This window comes from Lutra lutra, chromosome 2 (genome assembly GCF_902655055.1).
Source record: "Lutra lutra chromosome 2, mLutLut1.2, whole genome shotgun sequence".
Classification (NCBI taxonomy): Eukaryota; Metazoa; Chordata; class Mammalia; order Carnivora; family Mustelidae; genus Lutra; species Lutra lutra.
Window position 1 is genome coordinate 182090929 of NC_062279.1, and position 18572 is coordinate 182109500.

At 38.9% G+C, this 18572-nt stretch overlaps 1 protein-coding gene across 7 annotated transcripts in view; it reads right to left on the reverse strand.

The window, feature by feature from the left end:
• NFXL1 (nuclear transcription factor, X-box binding like 1) overlaps window positions 1–14895 on the reverse strand; it is a 76100-nt gene extending 61205 nt beyond the window's left edge. Inside the window, exons 1-3 of one of the 7 annotated variants that reach the window (XR_007125320.1) lie at window positions 14593–14615; window positions 14099–14344; window positions 10892–11068 (exon numbers count right to left, since the gene is read on the reverse strand). Coding sequence is in view for 6 of the 7 variants with exons in the window: in XM_047719226.1 (XP_047575182.1) it covers window positions 10892–11068; window positions 14099–14342 (421 nt within the window). In the remaining variant the exon portion in view is untranslated. Of the gene's footprint in view, window positions 1–10891; window positions 11069–14098; window positions 14345–14592; window positions 14616–14696 lie in introns of those variants that run through there. The other 6 variants (XM_047719226.1, XM_047719225.1, XM_047719229.1 and 3 more) reach the window with 6 other exon arrangements.
• Between the last annotated feature and the right edge of the window lie 3677 nt (window positions 14896–18572).

Consider the following 18572-nt stretch of genomic DNA (forward strand, 5'->3'; position numbering starts at 1 on the left):
ATGATCCTGAGGTCGTTACATTATAATCAACTTGTTTCATTAAACTGTGTTCATTATTTCCACTTAAAAAAATAGCTAGAACTTCTTAGAAAATATCACTAAACTGTAATTTTCTGTAAGCAATTACTGAGCATTTATTTGGTAGGCACTGTAGGTTTTTGTATTTCAGTGGGATGAAATGAGCTATTTTTATCTTCATTTTACAGAGAAAATGAGAAAACTGAGACGAACAATTAAGTAACTTCAGTCAGACTGCAAAGTGAGCTCTCTTAACCACTACACTATGCTGTGGCAAAAGTTACTACAAGAAGATTGAAGAAATAACAGGTGGCAGCAAAATGAAAGCCTGAAAACCAACCAAAAGCATATGACACCAAAAAGGCAATAATCTGAGTCACTTTAGTGTAAGAGAAATAAACCTACGTGTCTTTAGTATAATAAAGATTCCTCAATAGAGGAACTGAGTCTCCAACAAAAGTAGACTAACAGCATAAGCTATCATGGCAATAAAATGGTTCAAATCAAAATTTGAGTCACCAAAGAAAAAAGTTAAATAAACAGGACATTTGGCTAATTCTCTACTTTCTAAAATCATCTCAGTAAACAAGCACTTAGAAAAACTTGCTCTACCATAATATAAACATAAATATAATTCAGGATATTAAAAATATATATAAAATCACTTCCCAAACTATAAAGTATTATAAAATTATTAAAGACAATTGCTTTATTTTAAATAATCCCTGAAGTTTAAAGAGTATCCTTAAAAGCAGACTTAAGAATCCTATTGTGTGTTTACTTTGCTCTTCAACATTGTGGGCTTTAACAAATGCATGGCTGACCTTTAAACAACCACGCAGTCACAAATCTCCATGTTACTTTTGACCCCCTACAACTTAACTACTAGTTAGTAGCCTACTGTTGACCAGAAGCCTAAGAAACATGAAACAATTAATACATATTTTGTATGCTATATGTATTACATGTTATATTCTCACAATAAAGTAAGCTAGGGAATATGAAATGTTATCAGCAAATAATCTAGTTAAGAAATGGACAGGAGACATGAATAGACATTTTTCCAAAGAAGACACCTAGATCGCTAACAGACACATGAAAAGTTGTTCGATGTCACTCGTTATCAAGGAAATACAAGTCAAAACCACAATGAAATGCCACCTCACACCCGTTAGAATGGCTAAAATTAGCAACCCGGGAAACAACAGATGTTGGAGAGGATGTGGAGAAAGGGGGAACCTTCTTACATTGTTGGTGGGAATGGAAACTGGGGCAGCCACTCTGGAGAACAGTATGGAGTTTCCTCAAAAAGTTAAAATAGAGCTTCCCTACGGTCCAGCAACTGCACTACCAGGTATTTACCCAAAGGGTATAAAAATACAGATTCAAAGGGACACATACAACCCGATATTCAGAGCAGCAGTATCAACAACAGCCAAACTAGGGAAGGGGCCAAAATGTCCAATGACTGATGAATGGATAAAGATATAATATATATACACAATGGAATATATAGAATAAAATACATAAATACATTTATTCAGCCATCAAAAAGAATGAAGTCTTACCATTTTTAACAACGTAGATGGAGCTAGAGTGTATTATGCTAAGTGAAGTAAGTCAGAGAGAGACAAATACCATAAGATTTCATTCACATGTAGAATTTAAAAACAAAACAGATGAACATATGGGAAAGGAAAAAAGAGAGAGAGAGAAGCAAACCATAAGAGACTCTTAACTACTGAGAACAAACTGAGGGTTGATGGAGGGGGGTAGGTGGGGGATGAGCCACTGGGTGTTCTATATAAGTGATGAATCACTAATTTCTACTCCTGAAACCAATATTGCAATATGTATTAACTAGAATTTAAATAAAAATCCGAAACAAAGGAAAAAAGAAATGTTACTAACAAAATCATTAAAAATGCATTTATAGTACCGTACCTACATTTATTGAAAAAAATACAGATATAAGTGGACTTGCACAGCTCAAACCTATGTTGTTCAAAGGTCAACTGTATAAAATTTATAATTTTAAATTTCACCTAATTTAACAGCTAGCATATAAAATTTGGGAACATGATGGAATAGGTTTTAACAACATAAAGTGCAACTTTATAAAATTTCTTTGAAAATTGTATTCAAGTTTGGCTGCAGGATTAAGTATACTGCCTAAGGTGTCATAGTGGATAGCCCAGCATCTTTAGTCACATTCTAAAAAGATCACTCTGGCAACTGAAGAAAGTTGAGCCCACAGAGGCCAAGACTGGAAGCCTGAAGTACCAGTTAAGAGGAGTTATAGCAGATAAAGCAAAAAACGACTTTAAGCAAATTACCTATTTCTGTCTCAGTTTTCTCATCTTTAAAATAGTAACAAAAATAGTAATAACAGCAATAGTAGTATCTACCTTATAAAGTTATTTGAATTTAATCCAAATATTAAGCAGCTGCAGGGGACTGAATTAGGCAATAACAGCGTGTGGGGAGAGGAAGGGTAGTTAAGAAACTCAGGAAATAAAACTCAGCAGGACTTGGTGACAATTAGATTGTGCTGCTTTAAAAACATTGTTGAATGTTGACGTGAATGTCAACACGAACATCAGCACTCAAAGGAAAGAATGCAATGTTTGACGAGATGTCTGCCATGGGCAGAGGGGAGGATGGTTTGCACTGGCTGAGACACACACATGCACCGCCACTGCGCCCGGATTTCTGGCTTGGGTGGGTGACTGGGAAAATAGTGGTGCTACTAATTCAGGTAACCAAAACAAAGAATTAAGTTATCTTTCAACCTATGTTTGATGTGTCCATGGCCCAACAAGACAGACACACTCACTAGGAAGTTGACCATAAAAGTCTGAAATTCGAGAGAAGGGTCATGAAAGTACAAAGGCTGGGCTGAGACAAAAATAAAGAACCTCTTTGGCAAAGTTCTGGTGTTTAATCCACTGAAGTAAGATGGGAAACACCTCATGACCCTAACATTTATTGTTCCTAAATTAAGTCATCAGATCTCTTTACTTTGATATAGGCAAAGTAAAGAACAAAAGGAACAAGAATCAAAATATTTATGGATTGGTCAAAAAACAATGTAAGAAAAATTGCTTTAACACCTCAAGATGAAAAACAGACCAAAAATCAATAACTTATAAAAAAAAGAATAACTTATAAATGATAATTTTTTTAAATAGTAGGAAGAAATACTGAGTTACAGTACTGAATTTCCTATTTAAAAATAAAACCTTTCACTATCTAGAATAGTTTAAGTGAAGTTCTCTTGAAGCAAGAAACTTCTGAAAGTTACTTTCTATAAAGTCCTCTAGGAGCAAGAAACTTCCTAACCTTAAAGTAATTCTTCATCAACTTACCTGGCAGAGGCAGTTGATAAAGATTACACTTTACCAACCTACCTACCTGAGCCAGACTTCAAGCCTCCTAATCTTAATTCCTTAGCTGATATGGTAACTTCCTTAGAAAATCTACCTGATTCAAATCCGGGTGCCCCCTGTTGGTTTTGGGGCACCTGGGTGGCTCAGTGGGTTAAGCCGCTGCCTTCAGCTCAGGTCATGATCTCAGGGTCCTGGGATCGAGCCCCGCATCGGGCTCTCTGCTCGGCAGGGAGCCTGCTTCCTCCTCTCTCTCTACCTGCCTCTCTGCCTGCTTGTGATCTCTCTCTGTCAAATAAATAAATAAAATCTTAAAAAAAAAAAAAAAAGAAAATCTACCTGACAATGTGTGCGTGGCCTCTTGATGCCATCAGAATAGTGAGGCAACTAATGTTGACATTACATGCAAGCTTCTTTCTAATAATAACATTAAGTATAAAATATGGAAAGTGTTAAACACTTAAATTTAAAATACTCTATTTTTATACTTAGTACCAAATCCTTCATAGCAACATCAATTTGACCCTCTCACTTGTAAACAAGTATGGTATTAAGAGTAACCCAGATATTAACATTTAATGATACTGCACACATCAAACCAGAGAAGACTTTGTTTAAAAAAAAAAATTTAAATCAGAAGTTGTAAGATACAACATAAAGGAAGAAACTTAAGAAATGAAACTGAATCCAAAACACATTTAATATGTGACGAAAAACAAAGAAAAAGAATAGATTTAAGAGGGTCTTCAAAGTTATCAAGCCCAACCAAATCATAACCATGGACAACCAGACCCCACACATTTCAGGGAGCTCTGGCATTTCCCCTCCCAGATTCTAATGACTTGCCAATTACACATACAGAATTTCTTTTTTTTTTTTTAAGATTTTATTTATTTATTTGACAGAGAGAGATCACAAGTAGACAGAGAGGCAAGCAGAGAGAGAAAGGGAAGCAGGCTCCCTGCTGAGCAGAGAGCCCGATGCGGGACTCGATCCCAGGACCCTGAGATCATGACCTGAGCCGAAGGCAGCGGCTCAACCCACTGAGCCAACCAGGCGCCCCACACATACAGAATTTCTAAGGCTATAAGGGACACTGCCATTTTATTTGCTCTCTGGAAAGATTAGTGTTCTACAACATATAACTCAAATTGTAAAATGCACAAAATTTCAACTATGTAATATAAAAATGCTCATTCTTAAGATGCAAAAACTATTCCATATAGACTGCAAGTGTTTTTTAAAAATCAGGATTATATTGTCATTGATGTCAAAACAGCCAAAATTTAGGGGTAAGCTAACATGGCAGCAGAGCAGGAGTACTATCGGCTCGTCTCTTCCTTCAAACAGTAGATAACTATCAAATCATTCTAAATAATACCCCAGAAATCAACCTGAAGACTGACAGAATAAGCTCCACAAGTAAAGGGAGAGAAGAAGCCACAACAAAGAAGCTAAAAGGACAAAGACGTGGTTTAGGGGAGAAACGGATCATGTCCCATGTTACAAAGGGAGCCATGGTTGCGGAGAAAGGTGAGAGAGAGAGAACACACAGGGGAACGCATAAGAATATTTCCCCCAAATAAAATCTTTAAAAAAAAAAAGAATATTTCCCCAAAGCCACTGGCTGGAAAAACAAGAAGGACTGATTTTCATGAGTTCCTGCAACCAGTGGGGCATAAAGACTGGAGTTTTAAAGATCAGTAGGCCCGGCTGGGATAGAGCCCTGAGGGCACAACACTGTTCCTATAGAGAAGGCAGGCAAACAACCCTTGGGCAGCCAGCATGGAAATCAGTGGTCTGAAGAGTGCCTGGGGCACACAGGCGGAGATTATTTCCTCTTCCCTCTTATTAGAGTGCTCCCTGAGAGGTGGTGTTCACCGGAGATGCCTCTCTGGGGATAAAGGAGCCAGCTGGTGCCATTTCCCTGTCACGCCCCTCGGTGTAAAGAGCCATCTGTGGCAAGCAGTGAAGGGCCGACGCTGGCTCCCTAACCTGCTTACACCACATCCCACATGCCTGCACTCTGGTGGAACTCCCTTCTTAGCCAAGCCTGCCTCAGTCCCAGCACAGCAGGCCCCTTCCCCAGAGGACCAGCAGGAACCCCTGCCCACACCACATCTCCTGACCAGAGAGATCGAAAGGGCTTCAGTTCTAGTGGAATAGTAGCAGATCTCACTGAAAATAGCAAACCAGAATACACCTACTTAAAACTTGCCACACTCAGGCCAAGGACCAAACACTGCCCACTGCGTGCAAGGAAAGCCTCTGCAGAGGACTGGCCAGAAGGAGAGAGCAGCCCAGACACAACAACAGGGCACATGTAGCTCATACCAGACACACTGCCTGAAGCACCAAGCCCTGAACACTTCACTACCTGACCTCTTCTTCATAAAGCCATTATTCTCAGAAGGAAACATAATGGACTTTTCTAACAGAGAAGAAGGCAGAGACTTAGACAAAATGCCAAGACAGAGGAATTAATCCCAAATTAAAGAACATGATAAAGTCGCAGCCAGGGACCTAAGTGAAATAAATTTAAGTACTACCCTTGATGGAGAATTTAAAGCAACAATAATAAGGATACCACTGGGCTTGAGAAAAGAATGGAAGACATCAGGGAGACCCTTACAGTAGAGATAAAAGAGTTAAAGAAGAATCAGAGATGAAACAGGATTTATGCAATGAATGCAAGGCTCGAAGAAGCAGAGGAACAAATAAGTGACACAGAAGATAAAATAATGGAAAACAGTGAAACTGAACAAGAGGAAGAATTATAAAATATAAGACTAGACTTAGGGAATTCAATGACTCCATCAAACGTAATCACATTTGTCTTCTAGGAGTCCCAGAAGGAGAAGAGAGAAAAGGGGACAGAAAACTTATTTGTGGAAATCATACCTAAAAACTTCCCTAATCTGGGTAAGGAAACAGAAATCCAGAACAAGGAGACACAGAGAACTCCCACCAAAATAAGAAAAAGGCAGGTCGATGCCAATACATATTGTAATTAAATATGCAAAATACAGAGATAATGAAAAAATCTTAAAAGAAGCAAAACAAAAGAAGTCCTTAACTTACAAGGGAAAACCCATAAGGCTAGTTGCAGATCTCTCAACCCAAACTTGGCAAGCTAGAAGGGAGTGGCATGATATACTCCAAGTGCTGAATAGGAAAAGTCTGCAGCCAAGAATACTCTATCCAGCAAGTCTATCAGTCACAATAGAAACAGAGATAAAGAGTTTCCCAGACAAACAAAAACTAAAGGGCTCTGGGACCACAAAACCTGCCCTGCAAGAAATAGTAAAGGGGACTCTTCAAGTGAAAAGACCGAAAGTGATGAAGATGAGAAAGGATGAGAGAAAATCTCCAGAAACAATGACAAAACAAGTATTAAAACAGCACTAAATACATGTATATCCATAATTATTCTGAATGTAAATGGCCTAAACACACCAATCAAAAGATACAGCATGTCAGAATGGATAGAAAAACAAGACCTAACTATACTCTGCCTAAAAGAGACTCATTTTAGACCTCAAGATACCTACAGATTGAAAGTGAGGTAATGGAAAACCATTTATCATGCAAATGGACATTAAAAGGAAGCCAGAGTAGCAATACTTAGGTTGGAAAAACTAGACTTTAAACCAAAGACTATCAAAGCATGAAGAAAGATACTATATCATAATAAAGGGGACAATCCAACAAGAAGACCTAACAATTGTAAATATTATGCACCCAACATGGCAGCACCCAAATATATAAAACAATAACAAACATAAAGGAACTAATTGATAATAATATAGTAATAGTAGGGGACCCCACTTATATCAATGGACATATCATCTAACAGAAGAACAACAATGACACAATGGCTTTGAATGACACACTGGAACACATGGATTTAATAGATATATTCAGAACATTCCATCCTAAAACAGAATACACATTCTTTTCAAGTGCTCAAGGTACATTCTCCAGAATAGATCACACACTAGGACACAAATCAAGCCTCAACAAGTACAAAAAGACTGAGATCATACCATGCATATTTTCTGACCACAATAAGAAACTTGAAGTTAAACACAAGAAAAAATCTGGTAAGAGCACAAATACATAGAGGTTAAAGAACATCCTACTAAAGAATAAATGAGTCAACCAGGAAATCAACAAATTTAAAAAAACACATGGAAACAAATGAAAATTCAACAGTCCAAAACCTTTGGGATGCAGCAAAAGTGGTCCCAAGAGGGAAGTATATAACACAGGCCTACCTCAAGAAGCAAGAAAAATCTCAAATAAGCAACCTAACGTTACACCTAAAGGAGCTAGAAAAACAGCATATTAAGCCTAAAGCCAGGAGAAGGAAGGGAATAAAAGAGATTAGAGCAGAAATAAATAAATGATATAGAAAAAAAAAATCTATCAATGACACAAGGAGCTGGGTCTTTGAAAAAATTAATAAAATTGATAAACCTCTAGCTATTTATCAGAAAGAAAGGACTTAATCACAATAAACAAATGGATTCATAATAAATAAAATCACAAACGAGGAGAGATAACAAACAACACCACAGAAATACAAGGAATTATAAAAGAATATTATGAAAAATTACATCCCAACAAATTGCACAATCTGGAAGAATGGATAAATTCCTAGAAACATATAAACTACCAAAACTGAAATGGGAATCAATAGAAAACTTGGGACAAATAACCAGCAAAGAAATAAAATCAGGAATAAAAGTTCTCCCAATAAAAGTCCAGGGCCACATGGCTTCACAGGCAAATTTTACCAAACATTTTAGAGAAGAGTTAGTACCTATCCTTCTCAAACTATTTCAGAAAATAGAAAAGGAAGAAAAATTTCCAAATTCATTCTATGAGGCCAACATTACCCTGATATCAAAACCAGATAAAGACACCACTAAAAAAGAGAACTACAGGTGAAACCCCTGATGAACACCAATGCAAAAATTCTCAATAAAATATGAGCAAATCGAATCCAACAGTACATTAAAAGAATCAGTCACCATGACCAAGTGGGATTTATTCCTGGGCAGGAAGCGTGGTTCAGTATTCACAAATCAATCAATGTGATTCACTAGATTAATAAAAGAAAGGATAAGAACCATATTCTCAACATGATAAAGGCCGTATATGAAAAGCCCACAGCTAATATCATCCTTAATAGGGAAAATTGAGAATTTCCTCTATGGTCAGGAAAAAGATGGGGATGTCCACCCTTACAACTGTTATTTAACACAGTATTAGAAGGCCTAGCCACAGTAATCAGACAACAAATAGAAATAAAAGGCATTTAAACTGGCAAGGAAGAAGTTAGACTTTCAGTATTTGCAGATGGCTTGATACTCTATAGAGAAAACCCAGAAGACTACACCAAAAAATTTCCAGAACTGATACATGAATTTAGTAAAGTCACAAGACACAAAATCAATATGCAGAAACCTGTTAAATTTCTATATACCAATAATGAAGCAGCAGAAAGAAATCAAGGAATCAATTTCATTTACAATTAGACCAAAACTAGTTAGATACCTAGGTAAAAACCTAACCAAAGAGGTGAAAGACCTGTACCTGTATTCTGAAAACTACGAAATACTAATGAAAGAAATTAAAGATGACACAGAGAAATGGAAAAACAACCCACGCTCATGGATTGGAAATATCGTTAAAATGCCCATTACCCAAAGAAGTCTACACATTTAATGCAATCCCTATCAATGTGTCACCAGCATTTTTCACAGAGCTAGAATATATAATCCTAAAATTTGTATGGAACCACAAAAGACCCCCCAATAACCAAAGCAACCTTGAAAAAGAAAAGCAATGTTGGAGGCATCACAATTCCAGACTTTGAGTTATAATACAAAGTTCTGGTAATCAAAATAGTATGGTACTAGCACAAAAACAGACACATAGATCAGGGGAACAGGATAGAAAATCCAGAAATGAACCCCCAACTTAATGATCAATTAATCTCTGACAGAGCAAGAAAGAATACCCAATGAAAAAAAGACAATCTCTTCAACAAATGGTGTTGGAAAAACTGGACAGGAATATGTAAAAGAATGAAACTGAACCACTTTCTCACACCATACACAAAAATAAATTCAAAATGGATGAAAGACCTAAATGTGAGACAGGAAACCATTAAAATCTTAAAAGAAAAACATAGTAACTTTGACATTGCCCATAGCAAACTCTTACTAGATATGTCACCTGAGGCAAGGGGAACAAAAGCAAACTATAGAGACTTCATCAAAATAAAAAGCTTCTGCACAGCAACAAAATGAAAAGGCAATCTTTGGAATAGAAGAAGATATTTGCAAATGACACATCTGATAGAGGGCTAATATCCAAAATATACAAAGAACTTATAAAACTCAACACACAAAAAACAATCCAATTAAAAAATGGGCAGAAGACATGAATAGGTATTTTTCCAAAGAAGACCTACAGATGGGCAACAGACACAAGAAAGGATGTTCATCACCACTTACCATCAAGGAAGTGCAAACCAAGGACGTGCAATGGGTAAAATCAACAACACAAGAAACAACAGGTGTTGGCGAGCATGTGCAGAAAAGGGAAGCCACTAGCACTGTTGGTGGGAATGCACTCTGGGGCAGCCACTCTAGAGAACAGTATAGAGGGTTCTCAAAAAGTTCAAAATAGAACTACCTATGACCTAGCAATTGCACTACAAGGTTTTTGCCCAACTAATACAAAAATACTAATTCTAAGGCATACATGCACCTTGATGTTTACAGCAGCATTATCTACAGTAGCCAAATTATGGAAACAGTCCAAACGTCCATCAGCTGATGAATGGATAAAGATGTAGTGTATATATACACAATGGGATATTAGCCTCAAAAAAGAATGAAATTGAGGCGCCTGGGTGGCTCAGTGGGTTAAAGCCTCTGCTTTTGGCTCAGGTCATGATCTCAGGGTCCTGGGATGGAGCCCCGCATCGGGCTCTCTGCTCAGCAGGGAGCCTGCTTCCTCCTCTCTGCCTGCCTGCCTCTCTGCCTACTTGTGATCTCTGTCTGTCAAATAAATAAATAAAATCTTAAAAAAAAGAATGAAATTTTGCCTTTTGCAACAATGTGGATGGAGCTATATTATGCTAAGTGAAATAAGTCAGAGAAAGACAAATACCAGATGATTTCACTCATATGGGGAATTTAAGAAACAAAACAAGCAAAGGAGGCGGGGAGAGTAAATGGTAAACCAAGAAACAGACTCAACTATATAGAGAACAAACTGATGATTACTGTAACGAGGTGGGTAGGGAGAAGGATTAAATAGATGATGGGATGAGCACTGGGTGATGTATGGAAGTACTGAATCACTACATTGTACACCTGAAACTAATATTACATTGTATGCTAACAAACTAGAATTTAAATAAAAACTTTTAAAAAAAGTCAAAACTTAAAAGACCATACATACAGCACCTGTCTGAGTAGTGTAACTTGTAAATGTATTAGCAACTATTTTTCCCCGTTTTCCTTCAAAATCTTCATCTCCTTCTTCTTCAGAGGAAGAGCTAAAGTGTTCTTCAACAAGCTTTTTGGCCGCAGCTTGATTAGCCTTCTTGATTTCCTCAAATTTCCTCTGAGACATTAGCTCTGCTTAAAAGAAAAAGAAATTAGTTTCGTTTCTACAAAATGATATCTAAAAGCATAAGTTTAAAATCTTCCTTGGAGCATTCTATTTTACTATAATGCACAAAAAAGGTATTTTCAAGTTTCTAATGACACAACTAAAGAGAATACTACCACAATGAAAACTTTCATGTTTGTTAAATATCCTGTTAAATGCAGCAAATTGTTCTAGAAACCATAATTAACAAATCAATTAAAAAATTATAAAGGTATGAAAGAAGTATAAAAAAACTGTTAATCAACCTCAAAATAAGGACATTAATAAAAATTTAAATGGGATGATTAAAAATAAATCAATCGGGGCACCTGGGTGGCTCAGTGGGTTAAAGCCTCTGCCTTTGGCTCAGGTCATGATCCCAGGGTCCTGGGATCAAGCCCCACATCGGGCTCTCAGCTCAGCAGGGAGCCTGCTTCCTCCTCTCTCTGCCTGCCTCTCTGCCTACTTGTGATCTCTGTCTGTCAAATAAATAAATAAAATCTTTTAAAAAAATAAAAAATAAAAAAATAAGTCAATCACAGTGATTTTTAGGAGGTGGGAAACATGCCAACTGGGAGCACTTCAGAATCAGTTAAACTGGGTGCTTTCTCCAAAAATCCTCTTCCACACTACAGCCTACCTACCCACACTGGCCTGGCCCAGCCCAACACAGATTTTGCACAAAGATTCACTGTATACCCATTATCTTTATAATCTGCTCTTAGAAAGCTCAAGGACTTTTTGCATTTATTAAAATGTGGTCACGAAACATATATATTTAACATTAATCCACACAAAATGTTGCCAATATGGAAAATGTGGTTTCTACAGCAGCTTCATCCCAAAAAGAAATGTTAAATAAATTTCGGATACATTCTTCCGCTATTCCCTTTAGCTGACTGTACTTCTCATTTTTTTTTACTTGTTAAATAATAACACAAAAAGAATTAGATTACTTCATAGCATATTCCCAAGTCTTTAAGGGCAAGGACCAGGGGAGTTTTCTTCAAGTACTAACTATTAATAAACGATTATGAACAGCAACCATAGTTTTGAGAAAGGAGCCACAAACATACTTAGTTGATCGGAATTTATTAATGCCCATATTGAGAGGATTTTAAATTCACTAATTAAAACAGTAAATCGCTGACTTAAATTCACTTTATGCTTAAAACTGATGAGCCACTAAAGATAAGCTTTCTTAATCTTGGTGATGCGTTTGTACTTAAGGACGTTTTATCTTTATTTTCCTCATGAAATGTCTTCCCTTTGTTGTTGCAGCCAACTTAGTTGGGGGTTATACGGTATTTCAAGTAAAACTGAAAGAAAACGCACACAGTGCCTATATAGGAATCTTCTGAGTATTAGGAGAGAAATAATGACTGTAAGATTATGACTCAAAACTTGATGTGCATTAAGAGAGATGATATATGTCATTAATTGTGGAAAACAGCACGTAAGGATACATTTATTTAAAGGCTGAATTAGAAGACATAATAAAAACATCCATAACCCTATCAACGTGTCCACTCAAGATCATCTCAAGAAAAAATGACAAAGCATGCTTCCTATATATCATTTCTTACAGACAAATCTCAATTATCCAGGTGAAAAATGTTTGCTTTTCTACCATCCACAAAATCCAAGAAACTTTACCAAACCTGTTTTTGGTCTCCAAGCTGCACGTTCACCACTTCCAGTATCAAAATCATAAGTGCTACCAAAGGGGAGGTGGGTGGGAGGTATGGGTGACACAGGTGGTGACGATTAAGAAATGCACTTGTGGTGATGAGCACCAGGTGACGTAAGGAAGTATGTATGTACACCTGAAACTAACAGAACACTGTATGCTTACCGCACTGGAATTAAAATAAACCCAGTAACTCCAAGTGAAGAGAATACCACCTAACTTTAAAATTAGCTTAGGGAAAAAGCACTCCGAAGCTCAACTTTGCTCCTCCCCTCAAAAAATACATTCTGGGGGCACCTGGGTGGCTCAGTGGGTTAAGCCTCTGCCTTCGGCTCAGGTCAGGATCCCAGGGTCCTAGGATCGAGTCCCACGTCAGGCTCTCTGCTCAGCAGGGATCCTGCTTCCCCCTCTCTCTCTGCCTGTCTCTCTATCTACTTGTGATCTCTCTCTCTGTCAAATAAATAAAATCTTAAAAAAAAAAAATACTTCTGAAAAAGTACATTCCAAACATAAAAATAAAATGATTTTCTGGGATTATTCCCTTGGCCTCATGCAATCCTCCATTAGCATGGACAATTCAGCGTTGCCTGTGCATTCTCAGACTCCACTAAAACACAGCCTTGGATGAAGGATAATGACATGCCAGAGGAGGTCACAGAAGATACATAAGAAAAAGGACATGACATTTGTGAATAGGAACCAAAGTTGAGAAAAATACCTCAAGCTCAAGTGCTTACAGGGCATAGACTATTAAAGTTACTAAACTAAGGCAATCTTGCAAAGAGAGAAAATGACAGCTGGCCCCTAGGTAGGAGAGACCACGTGAAATGGGAATGCCTAAACCCAATCTAAACGGAATTTCTGCAACTGGCCGTTGCCATGCACAAAGGTAAAGCCACACTATCCTATTTTACAAAAAAAAAAAAAAAAAAAAAAAAAAAGTTAACGAGATTTTTTTGAAAAGAAAAGAAAAACAAACCAACCCCCTTGGCAACCAATTCAGATGGTTCGGTGTTAACTATAGGCTAAATCAGAATCCCGGGGCCACAATGTGCAACTTTTGGTCTAGGGATTCAGGCAAAAAAGAATAAAGAGAAGAACACCGGAGAAAGAAGTAATGCTGATCGATAGTAATTAGAATTAAGAGGAAAGAGGTATGCTAGGAATCTGCCTAGAACGCCGAAATGAGTGGCTTCCTTGAAGGTTTGAGCAGTGGGGGCAATGACCAAGTCTCCAAGGAGAAGGGGAGAAGTGAAGGCGGGGAGGCAGTTGGGACTAGTAAGTGCCTAGTAGGTATCCAGGCGAAACTGAGGACCGGAGCCGGGCTCACCACACGCTACGGAAGTCTGCAGGGCTTCAGATCCCGCGGGGCTGCGCCCGGCTGAGCTACCTGCAGCCGCAGGGGTCGCGGCTCCTCTGGGGTTTGGGCCAGGTCCCGCAGCGCCCACCGAGCCCTTCTCTCGTCCTCCCCCGGCGCCGCGAAGATGGATTCCATTTCCTGAAGAAGGGGCCGCGGTGGCCCGTCCTCGGGCTCGGCCTCGGCCCCCGGCCACCTGGCGCCAGGAAGCTTCCATCCCTGCAGAGGAAAGGGGAGGGGGGAAAAAAAAAAAAAAGAGTGGAAGGAGCGTGAGCGAAGCGGGTGCCCAAGCGGAGAATAGGGGCAGTGGGGGAAACCAGTACGAGAGAGCGCAATGAGGAAGGTCCCCGCAGGGCAAGGACCGGGTTTGAGAAGGTCGAGGCCCTGTCACTAGGAAGGCGAGTCGCCGCTAAGCCCAGGTTTTGGAGATGGACCGGAGAGGCAGAGGACTCGGCAGAGAAATGGACCTCGGGGCAAGGAGCACCCAGCGCCAGAGTGGGAGCGCCCGGAGAAAGGAAAGCGCCTCCTCAGCCTCAGAGAGAGTGCGGCGCTGATGGAAGTACAGACTGACCCCGCGACTCCTGCCGGGAACCAACTGCGGTAGCGGACCCCAAGGAAAGCTACGTCTCCTTACGGACGGCGCCCGCCCCCGGCGACTACAACTCCCAGAAGCCCGGATACACTGCCCGCAGAACGCGTGGCATCACAAGCCACTTCCTTATCCGGGAGTGTTTCGGGGAGCGAAAGGAGCTCAGAACGCGTGCGCTGAGTTGGACCGAGCCTTCGGAAACTACAATTCCCGGCGTGCTATGGGACTTGGGCGGGATCGTCGCCCAGAGAGCGCGGAAGGTTGGGAAGGTGGGCGGGCTGTAAACTGTGTTCTCAACTCCAGAGGATGCTGGGGTATCCCCCACGAGTATCTTTAAACCCACTTGCGTGTTAGGGTTTTGTCAGAGTAGCCATAATTGACTATCCATCCTCCAGCTGTAGCACTGACCTAGGCTTTCAGGTGGCAGGAGGATTCTCACTGACGGAAATAAACAGTGAAAACGTTTCGGGGTTCGGGAATAGGGAGGGAAAGCTGGGGAGTATTGCGGAAACGTACCTGGAATGGAGAAAGCGCCCTTCGGGTTTGCTAAAGCGATGTAGAGGATACGTCTCTCTCATAGATTTTATAGTTTACAATAAGATTTTCCTGAGGCAAGCCGATTTTTACCTACGTGACAGCTCCCTAAAGTAGATTATATTAAGGAAAGTAGTTGAGAGCCATGACCTAAAGCTGACTTTGCTGATTTCCAGTAAGATACAGATAAGTAAATAAAGTTCAAAACATTGGGGGTCTGTCTGGGATTGAGAAATATGTTGATTGCTGTTTGGAACTACACAGTCTTTATACAACTCCAACTTAATTTCTCTACCAACATAAACTCAGATGTGGTTGAGAGGGGCTTGTTATGAATACCAAAAGAAATGCTTTTTAAATGCTTTTCACTCCGGAGCTGTCTCAGGAGCCAGTGACAAAAACCAAATATAATAAAAGATGTTCCTATAACTTATCACATAGGAAACTACAATGGTTTTAGGAGTTTGGGCCAGGACCCAGAAAAAAGCCCAAAAATGTATTTCTTCTTAAAGTACTTTGACCAAAGGAGATAGATACCAAGTGCCTAGTTGGATATGCAAGTCTGGAGTTCAGAGGAGAGGTTGAACTTATAAATTTATAAATTTATACCTACCTAATGTTTAAATAGCATTTGTTAAGTGCCAGTCACTATTCAAAGTGTCTCAGGTGTTAACTAGTTAGTTAATTATTCACGATAACACTGTTTATTCCCGTTTTACAGCGCAGAGAGGTTAAGTGACCTCCCTTGCTCATAGAGCTATTGTTATCATCGATACTATTTTTTAAATTAGGGAACAAAGACATGATTTTATTATTCAAAATCCTAGCAGAGGCAGAATTACAACTGCCTAGTATGATTCCTGGCCTATATTCTTAAGCACCGTGCCATATGATTACTGTATGAATGTATTTAGTGTTTACCAAAAATTCCAGTTACTTTTAGAGGACCTAATCAGTCATGTAACTCATAATCAGAATTTTCTCCTGCCATATTATACAATGAAAATTTATAATCATAGTAATTACTTTAGAATCAGAAAGAATCTTATATGTTCTCCGAATTAGGAAACTGTTACAGTATGACAGTAAAGTTTTACAGTAAAAAATTGTGTATCATGTAGAAGCATAGGTAAATTGAGAACATTTTCAAAAGTGACCATTGTTGTTATTTCTACTTTGAAATTTTAGATAATGTTTGGAAGAAACAAGAGGGTTTTTGTGTGTTTATCAAAAGGGAACATGAGAAATATAATTAAATACTAAGATTGATAAATATTATTGTGCAGGTCCAATTAGTTTTAATTCTTAAAAATAGTATTCAGAGGAACAGCTAAAAAGGACTGACAATACCAAGTGCTGGCAACTATGTGGAGCAACTAGAATTCTCTTACTGATGGAAGTGGAAATTGGTTTAAAGAATTCCCAAAAATATTTGACAGTATCTAACTAACATGACCTAGGACTACAGCACCATGACCAAGCAAGTCCTGTTCTGTATTTACACCTAAAAGAGATGAGCGCATAGTCCACAAAACCTCACATTGAAAGCAGCTTTATTCATAACAGTCCAAAATTAGAAACAACCTTAATGTCCAGCAGACATAAATGTGGTCTTTTCATATAATGAATATATATATGTATGCATGTATGTTCATTATATGTATATATATGTGTTTGTGTATAGCAAGATGGGTGGATCTCAAAGACATCATATTTTAAGCGAAAAAAGCCAGACACAACGAAGTCCTTACTTATGGTTCCAATTTCATAAAGTTCCTAAACAAGAAATAGAAGCCAGATTAGTACTTGCCTCTGATGAGGGTAGGAGGATTTTACCTGGGAAGGGGAGTGAGGTATCCACCTAAGTTGTAGAAAAATTGTATCTTGATCTAGGTAGTAGTTTCACTTGTGTGTACACATGTAAAAAAAAATACACATTTTTGATTTGTGCAATTTACTATTTGTGTGATACACCTCAAATCTGAAAAGAATTCTAAAAAAATATAGAAAAAAAGGTATCTGAATACTATTATCCAGTCACTTGAAGAATGTGATTTAATTATATTTATTTGTTTAAATATTTATATTTATTTGTCCATTACTGATATATTATCCTGATGTGGATTCTTTTTTGCCAGAGTATTCACACAAAATACCCCCAATACACTTACCTTGATAAATAGACATATGCTTAAGTAAACACTGTGACAGTTATCAACATACTGCCTCGGCTCCAATTCACCTTCAATACGTGCTCTGTAATAAAGGGCAGGTCTTTCAAGCATCTCCTTTGAGAGCACCACCTTAGGTTTTCCCAGCAGAGGGCGCTGGAGAGACATTGCCCGGGAGAACTGTATTTCGGCGGATGTTTCCTGCGGCTTTCTGCACATTGAAGTCCGCAACCTTCCAGCCTCTGCCTAGGCCCTGCATTTAAACTTCTGGATAGAGCTCTCAACATGGAAACTGGCCCCAGGGCCCCTGCTCATTCCAGCGCCCTGAGCCACCACTTCCTCCGCAGACGACAGCTCCCATGCCCTACACCTCCCACCATTCTCTGCAGAGCCTAGCGCAGCTCCCCGGTGCCCTAGCCTCCATTCCCAATGCAAGCCCACCCCACCGGCTTCTGAACAGCTGCACTCCAGAGGGACTGCAGAACAGCCTCGTCCAAAACAAACCAACAAGCTTCTCTGCTATCCATTGAGTTGAACTATACCTTCTCCAACAAGATCTGAACAAGCCTTTTGGGGGGGAGGGCTTCCCAGCTTCTCCTTCTTTGGATACTCCCCCTCAACCCTACAATACCATATATGGTTTCCTTATAGACATTCTTTTATCAAAGTTTATTCATTCTTTATATCAAACTTAACCCATTGTGTAGTATCTATTCCTGTTGGACCCTAACTGCTACAGGCACTGTAAACATTTTAGATCAGTTTTCCTTGACATCCTGGATATGTCCCAATCAAGCTGACAGCAACAACAACAAAAATCACCTGGAAAACAGGATGGAGGTTCCTCAAAAAGTTAAAAATAGAACTACCCTACAGCCCAGCAACTGTACTACTAGGTATTTATCTAAAGGATACAGAAATAGTGATTCGAAGGGGCACCTGCACCCCATGTTCATAGCAGCAATGTCTACAATAGCTACTCTATGGAAAGAGCCCAGATGTCCAACAACAAATAAATAGATACAGAAGTTGTGTTATGTATGTATACAATGGATTATTACTCAGCCATCAAAAGAATGAAATCTTGTCATTTGCAAAGACATAGATGGAACTAGAGGGTTTAATGCTAAGCGAAACAAGTCAATCAGAGACA